Consider the following 27477-nt stretch of genomic DNA (forward strand, 5'->3'; position numbering starts at 1 on the left):
TTGGCCCGGGCCAGAGGGCGGCGGGCCGCGGGCTTGACGGAGTGCGGGGCCGGAGCGGCGCCGACCTGTGCGGGGAGCCGGAGCGCGGCGGACGCGCTGCGAGGACCGGCGACGGGCGGCTGCCTGGCCGCCTGGTTGATCCCGCCGCCCGCTGGCGCGCCTGGTCGGGGACGTGCGGCCTCCATGGGTCTGAGACGGAGACCCCACGACAACTAGTTCCCAAATTAGTTACCTTCTTTTCCCTTTCTTTCTCTGCCTTTATTTTTCTGAGGGGGGAGGGGAGGGTAGGTGTAGACGGGAGGCGGGAGGACCCAGTTGATTGACGTGCCCAGCCCGCTTCTCTCAACTTACAACCGCGGCTCCTCGGCGGGTGGGAGGGGAAGTGTCCCGGAGCCCGAGGCCGCAGACTTGGGCGCGCTCCGAGGGAGGAGGCGTCAGAGCCGTGCAAATTCTTGCCACGCTCTTTCCCATTCCCTCTTGCCGGCACACACGCTTTTTTGTTCAGTAAAAAGTGATAGGTCTCGGGTTTGGGAATTTTCAGTGGAAAGATCTTCAGTTTCCTGGGAAGAAAGTGCTTTCGCTTCCAGTGGTGGGCGCTTATTAGAAGTTCTGTGAGTGTTCGGTAAATATGTTGGACGTAGATCGAGCGTCGCTACCACTGAAATATGTAGGCTTGGGTCTGAGCTCAGCCACTTTGCCAGGCTCCCTTGCTACCTAAGCAATGCGTCTACGGTATCTGAAAGGTTGACATGGCGTTTTCCAAATTGGGAGCGTCAAGGAGATGTTGATGAAAGTCCTTGATGTTGTCTGGGGACAGTAAGGCATTTGTCTGCGTGTAATAATAATCCTAAATCGAGCTTTAACGTGGTAGTCACGCGCAGATTCTCCCTTGGCCTAAGTGTATTTCCATGCAGTATGTATCACGGCAGGAACAGTTTTCTCTTTGACAGTGGAGCCCAAGAAGTGGTCCCAGGCTCTTTGACTTAGAATCAGCCTCTCTGGACCAGATTTGGTTAAGGTTGCAGTTCTCGTAACTCCAAAGCACTCACCACCTTCTCCTTTGAAACGGAGAAATTAGATTCTGTTAAATTTTGTCATTGCAAATGGATGGGATGAAGAGAATTGGGGTACAAAAAGATGAAGTTTGAAGCTGGCCATCAGAACCTTGAAACTTTTCCTTCTGAATCACTTGCTGGATATGTAATAAAGTCTCAGTAAATAACTGAATGGCTTTGGAAGCTAGATGAGGGCTTCCTCATCTTAAACAGAGAAAACTGAAACATAGTTGAGGTGAAATGCTTTTCCAAAGACTAATAAAAACATTCTACAAATACAGCCTTCAATTAACGTCTTGTATTCATTTTAAAAACAAACTTCTCCATTATGACCACATTTTCATGGTTTAGAATAACTCAGGTTGAACGGTCTTACCTGAAGCTTTTCTACTCTCCCTACCCCAGTATGGCCTAATTTAGGAGAAAGGGGGAGCCCTGAGGTATCATTGTAGAGAAAGAGAAACCATATTTAACCAGGACCTTAGCAGGGCAGAGCACGGTCCCAGCCAGCTACTTGCTCTTGACCTTGTGTTTCGCTATAACACTGCAGAATTTTTGTGCTGTTTCCTCATTCTCTTTTGCCCGGCTCTAGGGAAGGTAGCTTTTTAAGGGTATCTCTGTGGTCCTTGCAGCACCGTTTCCCATTCTAAAGTGCAAGAGAAAAGTGCCTGCTTTCACAAGACCTCTCCTCCTCCTCTAAGCAAGTGCTTAGACTTAGCTATTAAGCTTCTGGCCCAAAGGGGAGGAAACCATTTGGGATAAAAATGCAGAAATTTTCCCATAGAGTTTTATTTTTAAGCTACAATCTGTTGTCCTCCCCCGAAAATCGAGGTATATTTGAAAAACATCTGCTTGAGAGGTCAGTTTGGTCTCTATGTAAGACCTTTTCTCCTGATACTTTGTTCTTGTGCTGATATCTCTTACCATAAAATATTGAAATTATTTTATTTATTCTTATACTCTAATGGGAACCAAACTAAAAATGATTCATATTTATTTTTTCTCAAAATGGAGATGCTTTTTTTTTATGAAATCTGTGCTCTTTGTAAAAATTCACTGTACTGAAGTACATAAAATACAAAAATGAAAGACATTCTTGACTCCCACTCCCCAGAGGTAATCACTGTTAATAGTCAATTCCTTGTTGAGAAGGAAAGAAGATAACATTTGATCATAATGTGCTGCTGTGTGTGCCTCACCCTGCTAGGGATGGCCCTGATGATTCATGGGCTTATGTTCTCTGTTCCCTACTCAGGTTGGTGAGAATTGGCCAGGTAAAGGAAAAAGGAATATTTTGCTTTGGACTGATTTAAAATTCTATGATTAAGTAACAGACATGAGAGTTTAAATATAGCAGGGCTGCTATTTTAAGTTTGTCCTTATGAAGTGCTTACTGTAGCTTGGTGGGCTAGTTCTCACACTTTTAATGTTGGTGTCAAGCCTCTGATAGGTTGATTTATACTGGCCAAACTCATTAAAACAAAACCCTCAAGTTTGTTAAGAGTTTCATAATTTATAGTTGGGAAGGAATGGGTATACTTGCCATTAAGACCACTGCCAGGATATCCCAGTGCTGATATGGGATGAGGGGGTTCCCCCTTGATCAGTATCCAGAGGCACATGCCAAACATCAAGGAAAAGAAATTAGGGGAAAGAAGAGGATTAATGCCTTTGCAATTTTCAGATGTGGCCTGGAAGGAGATGGTATATATTTAGGATAGATTTCTAAGTGTACTTATATGGTGGTATGTATTGTCATTTGTATAGTAACTCTAAGAAGTCTTAGTCAAAGTACAGAATCAGTTCTTCCTTAGCCTGGTATATTCAAGAAGAGTGAGCTGTGAAGTAGTTGATGTTCTAAAGACAAATTCCCAAAACAGTATGTAGAAGTTAAATCATAACATTGCTTATTTGAGATTGTTGGCGACTTGGGTGTTGTTTACACTACTCTGCTTTGAGTTTAAAATCAATTTTCATACTTACATGAATAGGAATTTATTTCTGTGTCTCAATTCAGATCTGTTTATCTCTATGCCTATACCATGTTGGTTTGATTATAGTGGCCTTATTTAAATTCTGATATCTGGGGATTCATGTGCTCCCTTTTCATACTTTTGTTATTCTTGGGCATATATTCTTCCACTTATTCTTTTTTTTAAAAACATCCTTATTGAGATATAATTCATATACCATATAATTCACCCCACCAGTAGGGGCTGGATGGAAGAATAGAACTCCCACCTCTTGGCCACTTTCTCCCAGAATTTAGAGTCAGCTGCTGGTAGCCGGGCAAAGGATGAGAAATGCTGCCATTCCTGCACCTCTAGGGAAGAAAGTCCTATGACTGAAAGCTCAGGGGAGAGGGAGCTCTGGGTTCTTGGCTGCAGCAGCCTGAGCAGAGATTGGGTTTGCTGACCTTGGAGAGGAAAGGGAGGGAGCACTCTTGGTTCAGATATCACAGAATCTCTTAGTTCTCACCAAATTTGAGTAGATTTTCTTGAGTAGATTTTCTTTACTTGCTATATGCCCTTAAGCCTGTTTCCAGAGACTTAAAATGTTTAAACAATTTTCATCAGTTTTTCTGGGGAGCAGACCCTTGATACTTCACACCCTGTCATGCCAGAAGTTGATTTTCCTTTTATTCTTAAAGATAATTTTATCCAATTAAAGTAAAAAGCCTGTTAGGATTTTAATTTGAATTAAATTGTATATTAATTTGGAGAGAAGTCATATTTTTGTGATGTTAAGTCTTTGCACCTTAAAACATCATTTATCTTTCCATTTTCCTAAATCCTTAATTATATCCCTCAATGAGACTTTATGCATGTAGGTCCTGAGGCATTCATTAAACTTAGTCACTAATAGTTTAAAATTTTGTCACTGATGTGAATGGAATATTTTTCTCCATATTCTTTTCTGGAGATTTATTGCTAGTTATAAATAAAAGTTATCGACTTTAAAAAATGATTTTCAAAATAATATTGGAAAACTAAAGAAAGAATTTAACTGCCAATCGTATTTTCTGTTTGTTGTCTGCATGTGAGATGCATATAATCCTTTTTAGAGATAACTGAAGAGCTCCATCCTCACTTTAAATCTTTAGTATTAGGGGAGGGCTTGCTCTGATGGGCAGTGGGAGTCAGCAGATGGAAGAGGAGATGGGGAGGGGCAGGGCATTCTGCCTGCAGTATGAGGCTGTATGCGAATGGGGTGACTCTGGGAGGCTTGGTCCAAAGGGACACTTCATTTAATAGTCATTGCCAGAAAGAGTACGGTCTGGTTTATAGAAACTGAAAGTCAGGGCTCTGAATCAAGAGTCAGAGTTTGAGTCCTGTCTTATAAGATGAACACTTGAGTATCAACCACTGAACCTGTTTCCTCATTCACAAAATGAGAATAATAAAAATACCTACCTCAGGGTTGTTGGGAGAATCAGTTGTATAATGTATGGAAAATCACTTTGTAAAATTTTGACTTCTATATAAAAATTGCCATAATTGAAATAACACAAAAAAATTGATAAGCAAAATAAAACTTGCTTGCTTCAACACTTACTCATTCAAAAACTGATCAAATATCAACTAAATGTCAGGCAACTTTTAGAGGCTCAGGGGATACAGTAATGACTAAGACAATGCTCTGATCTCAGGGAGTTTATAGCAAAGCAGGGGAACCACATAATTATAATCCCTGCCATGAGTGTGGTGATGGATAGGGCATCCCAGCTTGGATGATACACTATTTGTCACTGTGTAGTTGTAGGTATAGGCTGTTTTGGAAGCACAGAAGAGGGGCATCTGCCTTACCCTGGAATCAGAAAACTTCTTGAAGAGAGTGATCTGGACATTGAAGAGGTTCTAACAAGGGAATATCATGTATGAAAGTGTGAAAAGAAAGCTTTTGCTGTGATAGTTGCTTTGGGATTAGGAGGAATCTTAAATAGATTTAACGCTTAAAAATGGAGTTAAGTTTCTTACTATGAACATACTTTTTATGATACTTTTTTTATTGATTTTATTGACTTTTTTTTTGGCAGGTGGTCTGTGAGGGGAGGTAATTGTTTTTTATTTATTTATTTATTTATTTATTTATTTATTTATTTATTTATTTACAGTGGCTGTCCTGGGGATTGAACCCAGGGCTAAGCTCACACTCTACCTCTGAGCTTTACTCTCCCCCTGGTTTTACTGACTTAATTAGGTAAGAGTGTGAAGTTTTCAGGATTTTGGTTAGAATTAAAAATTTAACACTTGGAGCTACAAAATCGGAAAAAAATACATTTAAATAATATGTGTGGATCTGCTGAAAGAAGAAAGCTGAGTAGTCCCTCCCATAGCCATAGAGGTGCCTCACTTAGCAACATTTACTGAGTACCTGCTGTGTTGCAGAGAATCAAACAGGCCAGAGTCCTTGCTTTAAAGTTGCTCATAGTCTAGTTCAGAGACTGACACATAGATAATTGTGGTAGCTGATTGTTATTTAGCACCTGCTCTGTGGCAAACACTACCTTACAGTAACTCTAAATGCCAGAAAGATTTACCATCCCCATCCTTAGATGAGAGAACTGAGGCACAGATTGGTTAAACAACCTGCTCAAGTTCACACAGACCTAGTAAGTTAACATCTACTTTATGTTGCTGTTCTGATGATTGAAAATAGCATAGTAAGTGTAAAATAAGGAGATGATACACAGAGTAATATCAAAACCTAAAACAGTGGGAGAGGGAGTCTTACAAAAGGCTTTCTGGAGGAAGTGATAAACTGATTCTTAAAAGATATGTGGGAGGTTCAGACAGAAGAACCAGTAAGAATGAGTAAAAATGGAGATAAAAAATACATGAAGTATATGGAGTGGGGGTGACAAGATATTTTATGCTGCTTGAACACGGAGCCTGAAGCAGGACGTAGCCAAACAGGAGACTAAATGGGTGGGCACGGAGGGCTTTTGTATACCTTGCTAAGGAGTTTGTACGTTAGCCTGAGGGTATGTGAAAGGACCCATAGAAGGGTTTAAGCAGGATGATGGGGTCTGATTTTTATTCCTTATGAATCGTCTGAGGGTAAAGGATGGATTTGAGGGACCAGTTAAGAAGCCTGTTGTAATAATTCAGGAGTAATGAGTCCCTGCCTCAGAAGGACAGGGAAGGTAAGGATGGACAGATTTGAGAAATACTTAGTGAGAAAATTGCAAGATTGAATAGTTAATTAGGAGGAAGAAGTCCCAGGTGATTCCCAAGTAGCCTGGGTGATTGGTGCATGGTGGAGACGGGGACCCCAAACAGTTTTAGGTGGGTCCCAGAGTCACAGAGTGAGTACTCTGGAATAGATAGAAGTTCCACAAAATGAACCCTAAGAATATGTATGCCATGTGCAAAAAGGGACTTCCTAGTGAAGCTGCTTTTTGCTGAGAGGCCTGCTGTTCACTCAGTGCCCTCTGGTGGTCAGAAGATGCCATATTGCTTCTTTAGGATGAACAGATCAAACTGTAGACTGCCTGAATTAAATGCGTTTCCTCTTCCACGCCTGGAGGGAAAGAGGAGTATTTCAGAAGCCCTTTGCTTTCTTTGTGGCTAAATTCATTTCCTAGACCTAGCACTTAACTAAAGTAACAAACTCATTTATTCAGAAATTGGTTGACAGCCTCAGCTATCCAGTGCCCTGGCTTGAAGCCAAAGACTAAGGCAATTTGTTGCCCATCAGCAATAAAAATAGATTAAATGGAGTGCAGGCATTAAAATCCTTATCTTACTCACAGAACACTTCCCTAGGTCCTCACAGAAAATGAAATTATTTTTGTAGATTCAGTTTCAGTGAGTTTTTATCTAATTTCATCACCCATAACACATTGAAATGGTGGGCAGCAGGAGATCAGCACACCTTTCAGAAGTGACAGCTGTTGGCTTGACAAGTAAGGAGACAGAAAAATACTAACCAACCAACAAACTACAGTCTCCCAAAGCATAACAGTTTCAGGCCATTTTGTGTAGGTGCAAACAACCCTAGCAAATTTGAACAGCTCCTGTTTTTCAGGAGAATATAATTGATGCAGAGGAGAAAGCAGCCAGCCAGGTGTTGCTGTCCCTGGAGGCTGCTCTTAGAATAGCAGGAAGATCTCTAGGCCAGGATTGAGGAGACCAAGGTCCTGTCCCGTCAGCCACTAAAACTAGACGTGACTTTGAGTATATAGCTTAATCTCTCAGGGCCTCAGTTTGTTTTCTCATCTATAAAGCAGTGGGTTGAACTTGAATATTTCATAAAATTCTATGAACTTTATTCACAATGATGACATGAATATTTAAGAAAAATCATATTATGCGCAGATTGAAAAGACAAACATTTGTCATCTCTAATTTATAGAAGAATTCTGTGAGGAGTATGATTATCTCTACTTTGTAGATGAGAAAAGCAGGGTTAGAGAGGTTAAGAAAATTCATAGCTAAGTAAATGGTAGGACTGGTATTCAAATTTATCAGTGTCTGCTTCCTGGGCTCTTATTTAATACTTTCATTTAACAAGCATGAATTAAGTGCCAGCTATGTGGGAAGTGTGCTAGGCACAGGGAACACAAAGGCTGGTAAGCCTCTTGCTGTCCCAGGGAGTTGGGTGTAGTAGGCATTGCTGCACAGTACCGCTGTTAGTGCTAAAAATGCAGGTACTACTGCAGCAGTGTTGGGACAAATGAACACACAGCTACTTTAGGGCTTTTAAATATTTTAGGGTGTGAGCATGGAATGGAGCCACCATTTATAGCTTTGTTTCTATGGGAATACATGTTTCAAGTTACAAATAAAAAACTTAAAAATAAAGTTTTAGAACATAACCCAATTACAATTTCAGAACTTCCTGTACTAAGTACTGAACTTATAGTCTAATAACCAGCCAGAGTGCTTGTTCTAAAAAGTGAATAAAATTTTCTAAACTTGATCATGTCTGTCCAATTTCAGTGCCTTGAAGTAAAGACCTTTTACCTTTGGGAGCCTTATACAACCAGTTCTGCCTGGAAATCTCAAGGAGAAAACCTAGAAAATTTTATTAAGCTTAAATTTAGAGATTGGGATACTGTATACGCTGGAAAATGGTATTCTAGGAAAGAATTTTGCCAAGGTGACCTTATTTTCATAGATGGCAAAGTCGTTCAGGCTATGATCTCAAGCTCAAGAGTTGTATTGTGTTCTAATCTCACCAAGTCCTCTGTGGCCTTAGGAAGGTTATATAACATCATGTTTCGTTCTCGCATCTGGAAATGGGTCTTAAAACAGTATATACTTTATGGGGTTTGTTATGGGTATTAAATGATAAAATGATATACATATTTACATGCATATATATATATATACACGTGTGTACATATATACGTATATACTACTGATGTGCCAGGCTCTAGTTTTAAGCCACACACACCTCTGCTTAGACTAAACTGGCACTTTGATAGGAAGGCCATAAAACAAAGTTCCCTTCCCTCTCATTACATTTCCAAGCTTTTGTTTGTGTTGCTGTGTACCTCTCTCCAGTTATTTACACACACACCAATACGGGTATCTGAAATGCCTTTCCCCTTGCTTTCTATTTTTCTCGATTCTACTCATTCATCAAGACTTCACTCAAATCCTTCCTAAAGCCTACTGTTCTAGTCCAATTCGTGCTTTTCTTTTTCTAAACTTATTGAACTTTATTCAATATAATTTAGTACTTAATTTTTGTCAAATTGTTTCTTGGTTTAAAATGTAATCCCTCATATGTAATTGGCTCTACTGTATACCACCCTTCTCCATCCTCTACCTCAATGCTTTATGCCGTGTTAGGAACATTATAGGTGTTTAGTACACTCTGATACTCTGATTTATAAACATGAGAAAATCCTTTCACTATATTTCAGGCTTCTTAAGAAGTTGGTCTATAGCCCTCAAATTAAATCCATATACTTACATTCAGTCACATAAGAAATAGGTATGAGGAAATGAATATATATACTTAAATTTCCTTTGATACCCAGAGGTAAGTGTTCGCAGTTCAGAGACTGAGGCGCTGAATTGCATGCGATGCTAGGCTCTGCTGCAGACTCACCGAGGTCTTCAGGGGCTGTCCTAGGTAATGCAAGTCTATGACGCAATTAGAGGGTGATGGGTTGCCCTAAAGAAGTCACTCCAGAATTCCTTTACTTTTTCATTCACTTTATATGTTTATTTATAGACCCTTAATTTATCATTTGACTAAGGCTAGGGCAAAGGAAACTTCCAGCAAAACTTTTTTCCAATTTAAGAGATTTAGCAATGAAGGAAAAGTATTTCTAAAATCTCACTATGTCAGTGAAAAATTTACTGAAACAGCTCACAGAGTATAACATAGGGAACACATCTACTGAATAAGACTAGCTACACACATGCAGATACAACCATTTTACAGATAGTGTTCAGATGGGTTAATTAATTGTGCTAGAGCCTTAATAAACCCTATGTTAAGGACACATGCCCCGTCCTTGTTCTTTGCAGAAGGGCACACTGCATAGTACCAAGAAGTGTGTAGTAACCACTGTTCAGTGCTTAGTACCCATCTGGATGGTCAGGAGTCCCAGTACCTACTTCACCACAGTTAACTGTATCTTTGATAACATTGTTTAACAGCACTACATCTTTGTCTTTCTTCTATGAAATAAGAAGGTTGGACTAGATTAGATCTCTAAGCTCTAAAAGCCTACAAATATTGAAATTCCTTAATATTCTTAATGGGCTTGGTAGCTGTTTTTGAATTTGAGATGAGCTGGTTAAGCTTTTTCAAACTAAAGTGTTAAAAATCCAGTGTAAATTTTTCTGTATCCCCTAACTCTTTGTTCCTCTGGAGAACTGCTTCCACACTAGGTGTCCTTCTAGCCTTAGGGGAACCCTTGACTTTGATCCCATTTGAAGTTTCCACTCTGGACCCCAGCCCTGAGTTTTAGCTGTACAAACTTGTTCTACCAGTGATGCAGCTAGTAACACAAGCAAAAGCAATCACAGAAGTAGTTAGAACAGCAAAAACAGTTGAAAGATAAACAATTTTAAATAAAAGAATTGGGATAGGAAGGGATAAACTGGGAGCTTGAGATTTGCAGATACTGACTGGTATATATAAAATAGATAAGTTTATACTGTATAGTACAGGGAAATATATTCAATATCTTGTAGTAGCTCACGGTGAAAAAGAATATGAAAATGAATATATGTATATTCATGTATGACTGAAGAATTGTGCTGTATACCAGAAATTGACACAACGTTGTAAACTGACTATAACTCAACTAAAAAAAAAGTTACTCTCCCTAAAATCATCTTTACTCAGAACATGCATATTTGCGTAATAACATTGATGAAACTGCAGTTTTAGGTCAGTCTAGGAGCTAAAGTGTTAGCACTGATTTTAGACAGATACTTGTTCAGCTTGAGCTGTATGAGGGAAAGAAACATACACACAGATATGGAGGTGGTGGGATTCATACTCAAGTCTGTCTGACCCAGAGCCCTGTTTTCTCCACCCAGCACAGTGCCTTTGTGCACAGAGTAGGCACTTTGCGGAGTACATATTGAATGAAGTCACTAATCTGGAACAGGTGAAAATTCCCTGCAACTATGTATCCTTCAGATTACAGAGTACCTATGCTATTGTTGATTCTCAGTATTTTATTCAGTGCCTGGTACACCACAGTACTCAACAAATGTTTGTTGAATTAACGTATGTTAAGATGCTGTTGATGCTCTTATTTGTAGTGTTTTGTTTATGTTAGCACAGAATGTATGTTCACTAATTTAATTGAATGATGACTGTCATTGATCTTCTGTGTAGCTGGATTAATTTTGGTTGCTGACCATAAAACTGCTTTTCCTTTAGATTAGAAGGGTCCTTGGAACGTTTAGATTCTTTATGTAATCATTTCAAGCATGGGATATTTACAGCTTCAAAGTTTTAAGAGATAAACAGATGAAAAGCTGGCTTTCATCCTGCTGGACTGTTATTTGGAAGGAAACTTTAAGATTATCTGGTCAAACTTACCTCTTATGCTTAAGTAAGTGTCACCACTGCCACAACTACCACCACTGTTACTTCCATTAATTATCACAAGTTAAGCACTAGACATTTTACACATTGCTCCTACGAATCCTAATGTTTGATACATTATTTGAGATATTATTATCCCACTTTGACCATTCAGGAAACTTGGGGTCAGTGAGAACAAACAAGTTATCCAGGGTGGCAAACCTAGATTGGAACTCGGGCCTTCTGATCCAAAGCCCTTGGAAGAAAGGCCCGTGCTCTTTTCTCTGGACAGTACTGTCATCAACATCTCTGTACTACACAGGGCACTCATCCTTTGGATGAGTTTGTTTCATTTTTGAACAACTCTTATTACTAGAAAAAATTTGCAATAATATCTATCCCTCCACTCTTTATTCATTAAAGTTTTCTCTGAATTCTGCAGAATACCTATAGACTGAGAAATCTCATCGTACATAAACGGGGCTTGAGGTCTATATTTTTGTGGGGTTTTTTCTTTTTTTCCTTTTTTACCCTTTGAATAAGGTTTAGTTGTTATTTGGATTTGTTTTATGTAATTGTAATTGTTATATAATTTCATAGCCTGTGTTTATTTAGTTGACTTTCCATCCTGAAATCTTTTCTCATTTTCTTCTATGGTCTTCATTCATAAATAATAATTTTCATAATGGCTACATGACAGTGAATTTTAGGGAGGGGATTTACCTTGGTTTATTCATGACTCCCTTATTACCAGGCATTTCAGGTTATAAGTAACACATTGATAAATATCTTTGTCCATACATTGCTTTTTGTATTTAGGTACATACTGAACATGACTCCTTAATTTTAGTACAGATATTGGAGTTACACAAGGTTGAAATACTGTGCCTATTTGAAATACTTGATCTAGCTTACAGAAAAGGCCTACTGGTTGCAATTTTAAGAAGGCAGGAGATCTCATTATAAGCCACCTTCATTTCACCAGGTGCACATCCCGACTATGTAGCTCTGTGTCTTCAGGCAGGAAGGAGGCAGGGTGATCTTTAGGTAGTGGGGAATAGGGGTATGAGATCACATGTGATCTGTGACAAACAGATAAAAAGCAAGTGGAAGTAACTAAATTTAGGTAATCTCTTAATTACTACTGCAGGAATTGAAGGGTTTGGGGACTGAAGAATGAACATTTTATTTCCCTGAACAGCTTGTTAAATGTTCTTTTTATGCTCAGTCATATTGCGTAGGAACTTGTTTTTAAGTAGAAGATAGAGTCTGAAGTTTTATGTATACAGATTAAAAACTGAGGCTAAAATTGAATCTTATTTTAGCTTTATAATATAATAGGGTTTATAATCCTTTTAAAATGTTTGTCTTCGTTTTCTTCATTTGATGTCAACTCCCTACTTCAAAAATATTTATAGTGCCTACCATATGTTGATAAATGAAGAAAACTAGTTGCAGAAATGTATATACAGCATGATACCATTTAGGTAAAACAACAACAACAACAACAATAACAACAAAAACAAAACTGTGTGCCTGGCACATAGTAGGTACTCAGTAGCTGTTGACTCTGTGTGTATACATGTAAACAGATCCGAAGACATATAATTGGAGAGGTTACCTCTGGGAAGAGGTTTGTGATATAAAGTGTGTTTTTATTGTGTGTACTTTTATGTTTCAGTTTTTTGCAATGAGCATGTGTTACTTTTGTATACTTTTTTTTTATAATGATTAAAAAATGAAGAAAAATCTACAACTAAGGATAGGTAGCTCCTTCCCAAGTAGATCCACTGCTTCTTTATACCCTGATGTGCTTGCCAACCCCTATCAGACAAATACTCTGACTCTACAGAATTACTGCTTCTCTAAGAAGAGAGATGAGCATTGATCAAATCTGTTTGTTTGGTGCCATTTCCATGTAATCTAATAAGCTTTTGTAAACAGAATTTTTCTAAGGAAAAATTTCAAACATACAAGCATAGAATTATATCTACCTCCCAGCTTCAACAGTTACTAACACATGGCAGTCTTTTATCCTCTATAGCCCCCACACCCACCCCCCTGGATTATTTTCAGGCATATCTTAGATACATCATTTTATCAATAAATGATCAGTATGTATATCTAAAACATAAGGATTCTTTTGACACAACCAAAATACCCACATCATACTTAAGGATGTGCAATAAATTATTCCTTTATGTCAATCACCTAAGAAGTTTTTAATACTCTGCAATCTAATTACTGTCAATTTAAATTGCTATTTTATTTACTTTCATTGTTTGTATCCTTCAAGTACTTTTAACTAGTGTCTTTTTTCCATTCAAATTTAGTATACTTTTTCCCACTAGAGTTGTAATGAAACCAAAATGATAGTTTTTGCTTTTGACATCTATGCTTATATTTCTTAAAATAAAAATCAGAAGCTTGAATAAATGGCTGGGTATCTTCACTTAACAAATTTTAAAAATGATTCAGGTATATATTATTGCATTATGCTACATTAGAATGGAAAGCTATTCGTACCTTGATAGCAAAGTCACACAATTCACAAGTCATGGCCAAAATTATTCTTTTTCTCAAGTGTTTTTCTGATAGTTTGTCTGACTTTAATATTTTTGTTTCATATAGGTCCCTAATTAATAGAAGATGGCAAAGCCCAGCCACAGCAGCTACGTCCTTCAGCAGCTAAACAACCAAAGGGAATGGGGTTTTCTCTGTGACTGTTGTATTGCGATTGATGACATTTACTTTCAAGCACACAAAGCAGTTCTGGCTGCCTGTAGCTCCTATTTTAGAATGTTTTTCATGAACCATCAGCACAGTACTGCACAACTGAATCTCAGCAACATGAAAATTAGTGCCGAGTGCTTTGATCTCATTTTGCAGTTTATGTATTTAGGAAAAATTATGACAGCTCCTTCCAGTTTTGAGCAGTTTAAAGTGGCAATGAACTACCTACAGCTGTACAATGTTCCTGACTGCTTAGAAGACATACAGGATGCAGATTGTTCCAGTTCAAAATGTTCATCTTCTGCTTCTAGCAAACAGAACAGCAAAATGATATTTGGGGTAAGAATGTATGAAGACACCGTAGCTAGAAATGGCAGTGAAGCCAATAGGTGGTGTGCAGAGCCAAGTTCAACAGTAAATACACCCCATAATAGAGAGCCTGATGAAGAGTCTTTGCAATTAGGTACTTTTCCTGAACCACTATTTGATGTATGTAAGAAGAGTTCTGTGTCCAAATTATCTACTCCAAAAGAACGTGTGTCACGACGCTTTGGACGGAGTTTTACCTGTGATAGTTGTGGATTTGGCTTTAGCTGTGAAAAATTATTAGATGAGCATGTGCTAACCTGTACTAACAGACATTCGTACCAAAACACAAGATCCTATCACAGAATAGTGGATATTAGAGATGGGAAAGACAGTAATATCAAAGCTGAATTTGGTGAAAAGGATTCTTCTAAAACATTTTCTGCACAGACAGACAAATACAGAGGAGACACAAGCCAGGCTGCTGATGATTCAGCCTCAACCACCGGCAGCAGAAAAAGTAGCACAGTGGAGTCTGAACTAGCCAGTGAAGAAAAAAGCAGAGCTGCTGAGAGGAAAAGAATCATTATCAAGATGGAACCAGAAGATATTCCTACAGATGAACTGAAAGACTTTAACATTATTAAAGTTACTGATAAAGACTGTAACGAGTCCACTGACAATGACGAATTAGAAGACGAACCTGAAGAGCCATTTTATAGATACTACGTGGAAGAAGATGTCAGTGTTAAAAAAAGTGGGAGGAAAAGTCTGAAACCTCGAATGTCAATAAACGCGGATGAAAGAAGTGGTTTGGAAAATCTAAGGCCCCCAAACAACAGCAGTCCAGTACAAGAGGATACTGAAAACGCATCTTGTGAGCTCTGTGGGCTCACGATCACCGAGGAGGACCTGTCGTCTCACTACTTAGCCAAACACATCGAGAATATCTGCGCATGTGGTAAATGCGGACAAATACTTGTGAAGGGTAGACAGCTTCAGGAACATGCCCAGAGGTGTGGAGAACCCCAAGATCTGACGATGAACGGGTTAGGAAACACCGAGGAGAAAATGGACATGGAAGAGAATCCTGATGAGCAGTCTGAAATAAGGGATATGTTTGTTGAAATGTTGGATGATTTTCGGGACAATCATTTCCAGATAAACAGTATCCAAAAAAAGCAGTTATTTAAACATTCTGCCTGTCCTTTTCGATGTCCTAACTGTGGCCAGCGTTTTGAAACTGAAAATCTAGTAGTTGAACATATGTCTAGCTGCCTAGACCAAGACATGTTTAAGAGTGCCATCATGGAAGAGAACGAAAGAGATCACAGACGAAAGCATTTTTGTAATCTGTGTGGAAAAGGATTTTATCAGCGCTGTCACTTAAGAGAACACTATACTGTTCATACTAAGGAAAAACAGTTTGTTTGTCAGACATGTGGAAAGCAGTTTTTAAGAGAACGTCAGTTGCGCCTGCACAATGATATGCACAAAGGCATGGCCAGGTATGTCTGTTCCATTTGTGATCAAGGCAACTTCAGAAAACATGACCATGTACGGCATATGATTTCTCACTTATCTGCTGGTGAGACTATATGCCAGGTCTGCTTTCAGATATTCCCAAATAATGAACAGTTGGAACAGCACATGGATGTTCATCTGTATACATGTGGAATATGTGGAGCAAAATTTAATTTGAGGAAAGATATGAGATCACATTATAATGCCAAGCATTTGAAAAGAACATAAGTGATTTTCTACTGTATAACGTTTAGTTAGCAGACAAAACACCAAAGCAAAGGATATCAGCTATTTAGAAAATGATTTTATAAGTTTGATTGTTGGAAAAAAATTTCAGAGCCCTCTTATGTTTAATATTTTTGTTTAGGATCTTAAGTAACTACATTTTAGGTGTTATTAAATGTTTATCATTTTTGTTATTTCTTAATAGAATTCTTTGTTTTTAGTTTGTTTTAGCTATGATTAAAATTACTTTTAAATGTAGACTACAAGTGGTTGTTACCCCTTCAATGACTATTAAAGTTTAGGTATTTTTATCAATAAGATGATGACTTCACTATTTTTATGTGTTTTTTTTTAAGGTTACCATATGAAACTTTAAACCTGACATCATTGGCCATTCCTGTTTAAATTTAAAAAATTTTTTAAAGTGATTATTTGAAACTATCTCATTCACTTTAGCTTTTTTTTTTGTAACTTGAACAGTGATTTAGTCACTGTTTATTTCCCCTTCTTATCAATGAAAATTCATATTCTTAAATTGACAAATTTATTAGGCAGGTTAGGTGCACTGAATCTAACCTCGAAGATTGACATGGGCTCTAACTTGGCCTAAAAAGATTGATGGACTTAAGGAAATTCCTATAAATGAATATTTCGTATAATTGATAAAATATTATCATTTAATATGCACATTTAAAACTTATATTAAGTGTAAAAACCCAATGACTTTACCCCACTTGAGAAATTAGTGGGGACAAGTCATTTTGTTTTGTGATATTAAATTTAACTATGATAGTTAATTAAAAAGGCATATCTTGTATTCATTTAAAATAATTTAAAATATTTGATTTCTAAAGTGTGTTAGTTTATCAATTATTTTTGTTTATAAATAGACTTTAATAGTTCTCTAGGAATATGACATCTAAAGGAAAATGATTTTTCACCTTTAAAATGACATACTTTTGGAACTTACTTTGAGATTTGAGAAAGCTGCCATGTATATTGATAAATCTAATAAAATAAAGAAATCAATTACAAATCTGGTTTTTTATAAAAGTAGAGTGTGCAGAAAAATGTCTTGTGTTTTATACTATCTAAGATTTGGAGAAAATGTGTTATAGCAAACTGCAATTTATCACCATGCATTTTTTTTCTGTAAAAGACTATAAAATTTGAGAACTATAAGATAATCACAGAACATATAAATGAAACTAGTTTATCATTTTAAAAAGTAGTATTACTGTTAGTTGTTGCTGACACAGAGTCTACATGAATTACATGTGAATTAAAACACTGGCAAAACTGGCCCACCAATCAACACATCTACTGGATAGAATGCCTTTCAATGTGAATTACTTGTATTGTAATACCTGTCTCATAATGAAAGGGATTTTAAATAACTCCTATATTTAAAAGTATAATTTTGTGATTAAGAACAGTAATTTAACAGTATTGTTCTTTTTGTTTACATCACATTTTTAAGATATGCAAGTCATATTTTTGTATACAATTTGCATAAAAGAACAAGTTGCCAAGAGAACTGAGAGACATACTGACTAGCACAGAATTAGTTGAAAGAGAAGTATTATATTAGAGCACAGTGTGAGCTCATAGATTTGTGAGAATATGTTGAGATGTTAAGTAAGAATTGAAATAGTCCAGAGCCATGCAGAATTAGAACAAAATAATGGGAAGAACAGGTGGGGAAAACACATGAAAAGATGAATGAGAAATCAGGAATTTAAAAAAAATCATAAAGCAGAAAAACCAAGAAAAGTGATTCATCTTAGTCTTGGATACAATAGTTTATCAAGTAATTAAATCTGAAAAGCAATTTAAAATGAAATATGGTATATACATTACTGATAGGAATCGAACAAAAGTTCTGTAACAAACCCAGAGACCGTCAGACTAGTGTAAAGAGAGAAGATCAACTCAAATCAAATTTCCAAGCTATTTATATAGTCTTAGTAGACATCATTTTTTTGGGGACCACTTTTTTCCATGACCCCCTCATTAAAATCTCTATTGGACTGGCTTTCCCACCACTAAAGAACAGGTGTCTTTCTAAACACTACCACTATTTCCTATTCCATAAGGAAAGGGGGTTTAGTTTAGACACAAACTAACATCCAACAATTAGCAAGCAAATATATAAATATTAAACATAATCTCTGATTTTCATAATAGATGTTTGTAAGTTCACAAAGCCACACGTCACACTGTTGTTTTCTGCCAGTTGCATGATACACAGGACACACATTTTGTTTTGCAACTAGCTCTGGCTGCACAAGCTTCTGTGAGTATAATGTACAATTTTCCTTATTAAGGCAGAGTTCCTTTAAAGGCTACCTGCCTTTTAAAACTAGGGGGAATGAAAGGTATCCAGCACCTCTCTCCGGCCCAGTTTCCTCCCACTTCTTTCTCTTCTCTCCTGGGGTGGATGAAGCTACAGAGCTGTACCTACTTAGTATTGCCTCTTGCCATCCCGTGCTGTGAAGGCGGTGAAGCCAGGCTGTGGAAGCTGCCTCCTTCTCCTGCCTTTATAATTTACATGATTAGGCTCCAAATCTGAAAATTCAGGGAGAATCTATATATGTGAAATCTTGTTTCTCTTTCTGTCTCACAAACATAGTCTTGCTTAAAGGGCCTTTTGTTCTCCAGCAAGAAATCCTGGAGGAATGGAGTCAGTGCTTAACAAGCTTGCCACCAATTACCATGCAACTCAGATGTTTATAATTCTTTAGTAAACAGGTCTAAGAATCTCAGGGATTAATAAAGCACAACCAAGGCAGCAGTGGATTAAGCCTCAGAAATTTATTTTAATCGCCCCTGAATTTTTAGAGTAAAAATATTCAGAGAAATGACTCATGTGAGTAAAATCGTACATGGCTAAAGTTTAATGTATGAAGTTTGAGTATGAACAAAAATTAGAAAAGGAACATAAGGATTCCAGGAGCTAGTTATAAAAATTAAAGAATTAAAATAAGGAGAGTTTGCATCAATTAAAGAAATATGCCTGACTAAAAATCATATTTAAGTACTGTAGTTGAGAACAAAAGTATGAACATGACACAAAAGTTGAATTAAAAAATAAACATTTGAAATTTTCTAGGTGAGATGAGTAGAAATGGAAGTAAATTTGATAGGTTAAAATGATTTGATTAAACCAATTCACTCAGAGCTATAGAGTACCTAGTGAAACAACTGTTAGGAACATGCCAAGGGTATGCATAAATACTTGAGATAATATACCAATGTTTATATTTTAAAAATGTGGGAAGAGAAGCTGGTGATGGTTGGCAACTTTCTCCCTGATAAAATAATATTTGTTCCTTTATCAGTAATTAAGGAACTGATTTATTTAATAGATCTCTGGAAAATTCCCCAAAGAACCGGTGTAACAGTTAAACCTAAAACTTGTCATTGTTATTAACAAAATGCTAAATTAGTACCAACCAGAAGAGAAAAACTTGAATGTATATGTATACATAGTTGAGAATAAAGCAACTTGGTACATTTCTTAATTCTAAATGGGTTTCATGAGTTACAATTTTTTTTTTTGCTATTAATCTACTTTGATCAGCTCTTCATCTTCCTTCACCACCTCCACCTCTTTTGTGACAAATGTGAGTGATACAAGCCTGTGCTCTGAAGGCACCCTAGGATTCTAGGGTACCAAAAGGCTCTGTGGGAACATATCCTTGTGGAATGTCTCCCCTCTCCTGATACCTGAGGTGCAATAAACTGGGGGTGACAGGATGAATGCCAGAGAACTGAAGCAAGTAGTGTTAGATTTGATGTTAAGAACTTGAAACTGTGGCCCAGATTTGGAAACCCATGATCCACCCATCCCAGGGGTCTCAGTAATCCCAGCATCCATTTAGTTAGCACTCCTTGTACTCTGCTAAATGCTTTACAGATGTAATTTTAATTAATCCTTATAGCCTTATGAGGTAAGTATTCTAATTTTCCAGATGTGGGACCAAGGTTCAGAGAGACTTAGTCTTTTTCCTAAGATCACATAGAAACTAAATAGTAGAGCTGGAATTTGAAACTAGACCTATCTGATTTCTACATTCCTGTACTTAACCACTAAGCTACATACTCTGCCTATCAAGAAGTACAAAGAAGGGCCTGTTCAGCTCAGTAACAAATGTGACAAAGCTCCTATGAGACTGTACTCCTCGTTCATCATCTATCATCTACTATGTCTCGTAAGGTACCTGGTTATAGTGGGTACCTAATGAACATACTGAATAATGTGCATATTTATCAGTCAGAAACAAAACTTTTTATTTGAATGGGTCATTCAGAATGATGTTTTAGAAATAAATACTAAACACTTATGTTTTAATTTTCTTTTATTTAAACTTAAAACATTTAGTGGTATATCAGCCATTTTTTTCAGGGCCATAGTAGGTGCTCAATTAAAAATTAATTTGAGTTCAACTTCTATATTTCTACCTCTGTGACTTTTTGCCCCTCTGTCTTCTCTGTTCCTTACCTTTATGTTTTAATCTCTCCCATCAGTCACCATTTTTTTTTATTGGTTATGAGACGGATGAGTTGACTAACTCAAATCATTTGAAAATATTTCTCCCCAAAAATCAGGACCCCAGAATAATCAGTTTCCTCTTTTTGCTTTAAAAGATGATGTGGATAAGAAAATTTTCATTTCTTTGATTAAGAAACAAAACAAAATCCCTAATTACCACATTGTGGTTGATTAAGGTTTATAAATCAATCTAAATTGTCTAAAAACAAAAGTTGATTATTCAATTTCCCAAAAATATCTATATATTTCTAGTGTAAACTTACAAAGACAGTCTTACTCGTAAAAGAAATGAAAGATAATTTCAAGAAACAACAGCTGTATATCCACCCTAACCTAGCAGCAAACTTTTAAGAAATGAATGGTGTAAGTGAAACAATGCTCCTGCCAATCTAATCTGATTATAATTTTATGCCTCTATTGCCTGATTTCTGAAACTTATACAATTGGTTTTACTATTACTATGTTAAGTCTACTACTTTAAGGATCTCTCTACCATCTGCCAAATGTTACTTTTTAAAGACTAGGATAAGATGCTGAAGATTCCATGGATAATGTCTACATAGTCTTAAGTGGCCTATTTTCATTGCCTTTTATCAAACTCATGGACATATTCCTTGGTAACATACAGGTACAGTCTCATACTAAGACAGGTGAAATTTAGCTATTTATAAATTTATATGCTGGCAAGAGGCAAAAGTGCAAGGATTTAGAATGTTTGGGTCTCAGAGTATTGGGAAATACAAATATTAACTAAATGACAATAACAGCTTGTAAATTCATGCTAATTTTGAACCAACTTAATACCACTTGATGTTTATATGCACATGCTTAGTTGACTTTAGTATTAAAAAGTTAAAATTTCATTTAAGTTGCTCCCTTGTTACGTTTAGGAGAACCAAATCACAGAGATCCATTAGTAGTGACAGAATCATTCACAGTTTTTATCAAAATCCACGACAGATCACTACTGGACAGGAAGCCACTTATAATTTTTCTCATTATCTTACTCATTTGTTGACAAAAGAGATGGTGTGAAGATTATAATTCAGTACTTGGCTCCAAATTAAATGTATCAGTGTACAAATCACCATTGTAATAAGTAAGAAATCACAGGAAACTCTAGGGCCAAAGGACGACAAAAATGTAAAAGACATGATTTCATTTCAGAGTCAGGAATATTAATAATTTTATGTTAGAAAATTTGCTAACTCTATGTACTTACCTATTTGGGAAAGGAACAGTTAGGGAGACAGCCTATGAAGTCCCAGTTAAGCTTTATTTTTAAAGTTACTGTTTGTTTTTATTCTACTTAAACCAAATGCTTTTCCAATCAGAATCAGCAGAGCTCATTTTAAGATGACAAATATAAACATCCAGATTATGAAAGTCATTGTTTCTTTCAAATACTTAAATGTTCCCTGATGTGGAAAAAAAATAATTTAAGTGACAATCTCTTTTTGACAAAATTAGGACAAAGCATTGCTGCGAAAAATATAATTCTACCCAGAATCACTGAAGCAGGTTAGGGGAGTTATGAACTTAGGAATTTGAAGGAAAACTCCTTTGTGTGTGCATGCGTGCGTGTGTGTGTATGTCTCTGTGTGTGTGTGTTTATTTTCACTTGCAGAGTGTAAAGCACTTAATATTTAAAGAGAATAATGTTAACTTGATGGCTGAAGGCCCTCAATAAAAAGGACATGAACTTTTAAATTTGTTAGATCTATGTTTCATTCAGAGAGTTGCCATTAACAAATACATTGTAAAATTATTTTATTTGAAGGAAAACATTTCTTAACTGCTTCCTTTCTCCTTACTTTTCCCTACCTGGCTGCCCTCCTATCTTTTTATGTTATGTACTTATGAGCCATACCCATTCTAGCCTACCTAGCTCATGTAAGAAAAAAATTGCCCCGATAGCTGAAAAATTACATTGGTAATAAGAACACCTTATATTTGAAGGGTATGATGAATTTACATTGGGGAAGAAGTTAAATAAATCTAAGTTCTAGGAATTGTGCTTTTTGTTCCCATTCTTTGTTCTGTTAACAGTGTAGTATACTGGCCTGGTGCCAAAAGTCATGAAATTCTGAACTAAGAATTATGTTGTATCTTGTAGAGCAGTCAACTTGTAATAATATTTTTCTTGAGTTTTGTCTTTTTCTGTGTGGCAGTGGTCAAATAGGGCCTTCTAAACCTCTGGAGAAGTGAGATCTGAATTTGGAGAGGACATGGGGAAGAATCAATCTTCAACAGATAACCTTTAAGTCCAGACCCAGGAATATCAGATCTGAAGTGACACCATCTTTTCTGTCTTCTGACAAACCTCATCAAACCCCAAAGTTCCAGTTGCAAGGATCCAAGAAAACTCAGTAAATATCACTTTGGAATCACTTTGTTGGAATCAAATTGATTCGTGGTGACTCTCCTATCTATTATTTGTGGAAAATCTGCTAAAGAAAAATAACTGGAATATTCATATGACATCAGTGGTTAAAGTTACACTAAAATGAAACTTTATATGCTAATTATCTTCAAGGGTCCCTCCTAAAATAAAAGGGCTTGCTAGGCTACTATAAATACATTATAAAGTGAGATAATCACATATCTGTATAAACACATATAATTCTAAACTTAAAATACATTGAATTACAGTTTACATATCATGAAATGTAGTTAGACAATTTCAAAAATTACACCCCAAAATCTGCAGTTTAGAGTATAAATAAAAAGATGTGGGCACAGAGAAAAAATTTAAGACCAATATTTTAATAAGAAAAAATAATCTAGTTATTGCTTCCTGTAATGTAACATTTGCTTTTCCTCTTTTTTCACTGTGTATACAAACTTGATTATTAATATTAATGGGGCTCCCTTTTAAGTCTGTTACTTGAAGAAAAAATAGAAGTGGTACTACTTCAACAGTAGCATATTTTTACAAATCACAGACAACCAAGAAGAAAGTATCTTAAGACACAGTATTTTCTTCTCAACTTAGTAATGTAACCTAATAAGGCAGGATAAGTTTCTGTTAAACATTTATTCTTGGTATTAATGTATAATACCATGCTTCTCAGCTTTCAAATGTCAAGAGAAATTCAACTAAGTATTGAATCAAACAATGGTTAACCTGTTTAAAAAAACTTTCATGGGAAAATGAAATGTTTAGTGAGATTTTAACCTGGAGATAACAGATAGATAGGTACATAGACAGATAGACAGACAGATAGATATACACACATTTATTAACCATATGAATCTTGCATTATATCCTTATTGTGAGTATATTTGTAGTTCTGGTTTTAGTTAACTGTGTACCCAATTCATCATCATCATCATCATTGTTTCTTCTGCAATATCAAGATGTTACATATTTTCAGAAATGTTTGTTTTTAAGCCGATTTCTTCAAATGTTTTAATAAGGAGTTGCACAAAGAGATCTAACTTAGAGAATACATAATAGCATATCATTTAACATCTCTAGCTATAAAACAGAGTGATAACTTGAATATTCATTTTAATAACCCAACTAACAAAAAAATCACAGGGAGTTGATTAGAATGTGATAGTGGGTACTGGGTTGAGAAGGGAGACGAAAAATCCATTAAAGACTTCAAATTCACATGAATTCAACTGCTTTAAGAGAAATAAAGCAAAAATGCTTGGAGAAGTTTTAGAGCCTAAAACAAAAACTATAGCTAATCTCTTTTGGGAACATGAATAAGCATACAGAACTGCAGACTTCTAACAGATAGGAAACAGAAAAGATAAAAGCATACTATCAATAATTAAAGGTGCCAGATCAATATAGTAGAAACTCAGTAACAATGATTTTTGATTGACTGGTGGAATTAGATGTACAAAATAAATATGGCTTAAATTTTGACTGTACTAAACTACAAATGTAATGAATTACAATAATTATAAGTGATATAAATGCACTCTATAATGTGATTATTTTCTGTATAAGTATAAAATGGAGTTACTGGGTTACATAGACAATTTTTGTTACATTTTTTAATCTATTGCTTATACATAATAAAATTTCCTCCTCTATGATCAGAAGTTAAACTGTCTGTATATTACTTTTATTTATACTGTACTTTTTCAAACTGGCTCTTTTAAAAAATTTTGTATGAAAAGTTATCAATTTCTTTCATTCTATATCAAAATAATAAAGAATCTAATATAGCTAATCATGATATTTCTGAGCAGCTTAAGAAGTGCACAAAAAATTAATTAAAATTCTTATTTCCAAATCCTGGCTTCTTTCAACATAGAATGATTTGAAAGTACTATCTCATGGCAAAAGCAGATGGCAACAAATTAAGGTGGTTTTCTCATAATATAAAAAAAAGTAATTATTTATAAAAATCCACCAACACAGTATTTAGTTCTTTTGGAGGGTTAATTCATTTCTCTAACAAACAATTTATTCAGCAAAATTACTTTCTTACCAATATAACTCATTTTGTTTATTTTCAGTTTGAGAATTTAACAAGTTGTTTTTCTTTATCCATGTGATCAGCAATGAGTATTCTCTTCATTTCAGGTAAGTCCTGAAAAATAATTGCCTAATTTCACAGAATTTAATAAGTATTAGCAATAATGGCATATTAAGTCTGAGTCTCCATGTATAAGACAACTTCACTTTCAGATTATTTCAGACTACTCCACAAGAGTCTATTCTTGAAGTTAGCATCTATAAAACTGAAGAAGGCACAATTTGTCTGCTGTTGTCACAGATTTCACTTCTTTTCTGGAAAAGCCTCTCTTCCGGGTTTGGGTCCCTTAGCCTTGCAAACCAGGTATGGTAGTGTCCTACCACAGACCACTGTGTATCTACAGTTTAATTACAACTTTTAAAGACTGAGTTTTTTAAGACTCAAAGAAAAAGTGGTGAAATTTTTCCTATAGTGACAGGTGACTAGAGAAATATTTTGGGACAGGGTACATCCAAAGAATTATAAAATGGCAGCATTTATAGAGATCTTAAATATAATAACTAGTTCAACTCCGGTTTGCTCATAGGCCCTCAAATTAGAGACTGCTACCTATTCCAGCTTCTCATCAGGCCAACATTACTCTTCAAACAATCCACAACTTTTATTAAGGTTCTGCCTGGGTAGGGATTGAGAGGGTTCCACAAAATCCTTAATTTTTTTTCCCTACCAATTCTGGAAGAAATGTATTCTTGCTTAGTCTCTTTAGGGAGGCGTGGCTACCCATGCACATAGTTTTAGACCTCATCTTATTCATCTTTGAATCTCAGGTACAAATATTTTCAGATGTGAATTTATTTCAGGTTTTGGTCTCTGCAGTATTATTTAGTACAGAATAAAAGCAGTAGGACGAGAATCTTCCTCTTATTCAGAAAAAAATGGAAATAATTTCTAGATACTTTTGGTTAAATAATATGCCTCAGGTCACTTTTAATAAACATTGAGCTAGTGAATTACTACTGTGTTCCAGGTACTCTTTTGGGTTTTGAGGATTAATTAGAGAAAATTTGACACATATTAAAGCTCTTGTTTTTTTCAGACTGTGTGGAATCTTACTCTTTGAATTAAAAAATATTTTGAAACAACCTAGTATTTATAATTTGCCAAACGGATTTCACTTGTTAAAAATCAGTAGTAATTTCTATGCTAATAGTAGGATTAGTGAATTTTGTTTCAGTTGAATGTTAATAGTCAAGCTTTGAAAACCAATTGTAAAAGTACAAGAAAATTTAGAAAAATTACTGATGATCCTACCTTCTAGAGATAACTAATTTTGATGCATTTTTCATACATATGTATGATTGTACAACTCCTGTATCTTATTTTTCCACTTAATTAATATCAAGAACATTTTCCTGTATCAAAAATCTTAGAAACAATTTTTAGGGCTACATAATAATTCATAACTATAATTTAAATAATAATTTTCTTATTGTCAGATATTAAAACAATTTCCCTTTTATCATTGTTATCATAAATAATATACCTGCATGCTCTATTATTTCCTAAGGATAAATCCCACAAAGAGTAATGCTAAATGAAGGGTATGATCATATTTAAAGTAAAGAAAAAATATTGTCACACAGCCCTCCAGAAGGATTGTACCGATCTACATTCCCACTATTAGGGTTTACCTGTTTTGTTGCAACATTATTGGCACTGAAGAATATCATTTGATCATAAATTTGCTAATTTGATAATTTTAATGGGCTACGTTTTTAATGAAATGTGAGCCACAATCATCAAAAAGAACATTAAAAAGAAAATCAATACAAATAAGGAAAAATATAAAAACTCCAAGAACGGTCAGTATATGATAACATTCTAGGTCTACAAAGGTTCATTTCATATAAAATCAAAATGCAAATACTGTGTCTTTTGGGGGAAAGCTCAGGATGCCATTTAAAGTATGAAACATATGAAACATCAGTTCACTAGGTGAAAAGTTAGAGCAGAAAAAAAATGAAAATACGGATAAAATTGCTACTGTGGTTTCAGAAGCTGTATTGAAGATAATTGTGGTAATTAGATTGCAAGATCTGTTTGTAATAATTGTGCATAGAGATAGTACCTAGTTACTATACAAAAGAACCCCTCCCTTCTGAAAAACTAATTTTAGTGTCTGTGTGTAAGAACAACCATGATTGTTTTTTTGCAGTCTGGCTTTGCTTGAGGTATGTGTGTGCCGGCTGTCTGAATCCAAGAGATCTGAAGAGTTTGTGTTTCACACAATTCTCTCCTTTCAGTTGTAGTTGGGATCCTGTCTAAATCACATCATATCATTAGTTCTACAAAGAATTGGTATTGCTCTCCAGCTCACTAATTCCCTCCACCCCTCCTTTTTTTAACACACAAAAGACAAAAATTTCCAAGAATAAAATCAAGAAATCTGTTCTCACAATTTAAGGTAAATTCAATAAAAACATTTTGGTTTGATCTTTGTCTTCCTAATTTTTTTTAAAGTTTTCCTAGTTCAAATTTCTTCGCTAACTTCTTTCATAGAAAAAGAGATGGACCTGTGATTAAAACCAGTACTATTTAACCAATGAGATTAACAAATTAATAGCTAATG

The 27477-nt window shown here is 35.7% G+C and overlaps 1 protein-coding gene and 1 non-coding gene across 6 annotated transcripts in view; one reads left to right on the plus strand and one right to left on the minus strand.

Moving 5' to 3' along the window:
• The window catches only part of ZBTB1 (zinc finger and BTB domain containing 1), a 29568-nt gene that overhangs the window by 757 nt on the left and 1334 nt on the right, over nt 1-27477 (plus strand). The window contains exons 2-5 of one of the 5 annotated variants that reach the window (XR_012073678.1): nt 13695-15610; nt 22578-22775; nt 24889-24955; nt 25061-25132. Coding sequence is in view for 2 of the 5 variants with exons in the window: in XM_072963205.1 (XP_072819306.1) it covers nt 13713-15854 (2142 nt within the window). In the remaining 3 variants the exon portion in view is untranslated. Of the gene's footprint in view, nt 1-13694; nt 16888-22577; nt 22798-24888; nt 24956-25060; nt 25133-27477 lie in introns of those variants that run through there. The other 4 variants (XR_012073677.1, XR_012073679.1, XM_072963206.1 and 1 more) reach the window with 4 other exon arrangements.
• On the minus strand, nt 24922-24989 carry LOC116281112 (small nucleolar RNA SNORD2). The gene has a single exon (XR_004190567.1). It is a non-coding gene; the product is annotated as a small nucleolar RNA SNORD2 (small nucleolar RNA).

This window comes from Vicugna pacos, chromosome 6 (assembly GCF_048564905.1).
Source record: "Vicugna pacos chromosome 6, VicPac4, whole genome shotgun sequence".
NCBI classification, from domain to species: domain Eukaryota; kingdom Metazoa; phylum Chordata; class Mammalia; order Artiodactyla; family Camelidae; genus Vicugna; species Vicugna pacos.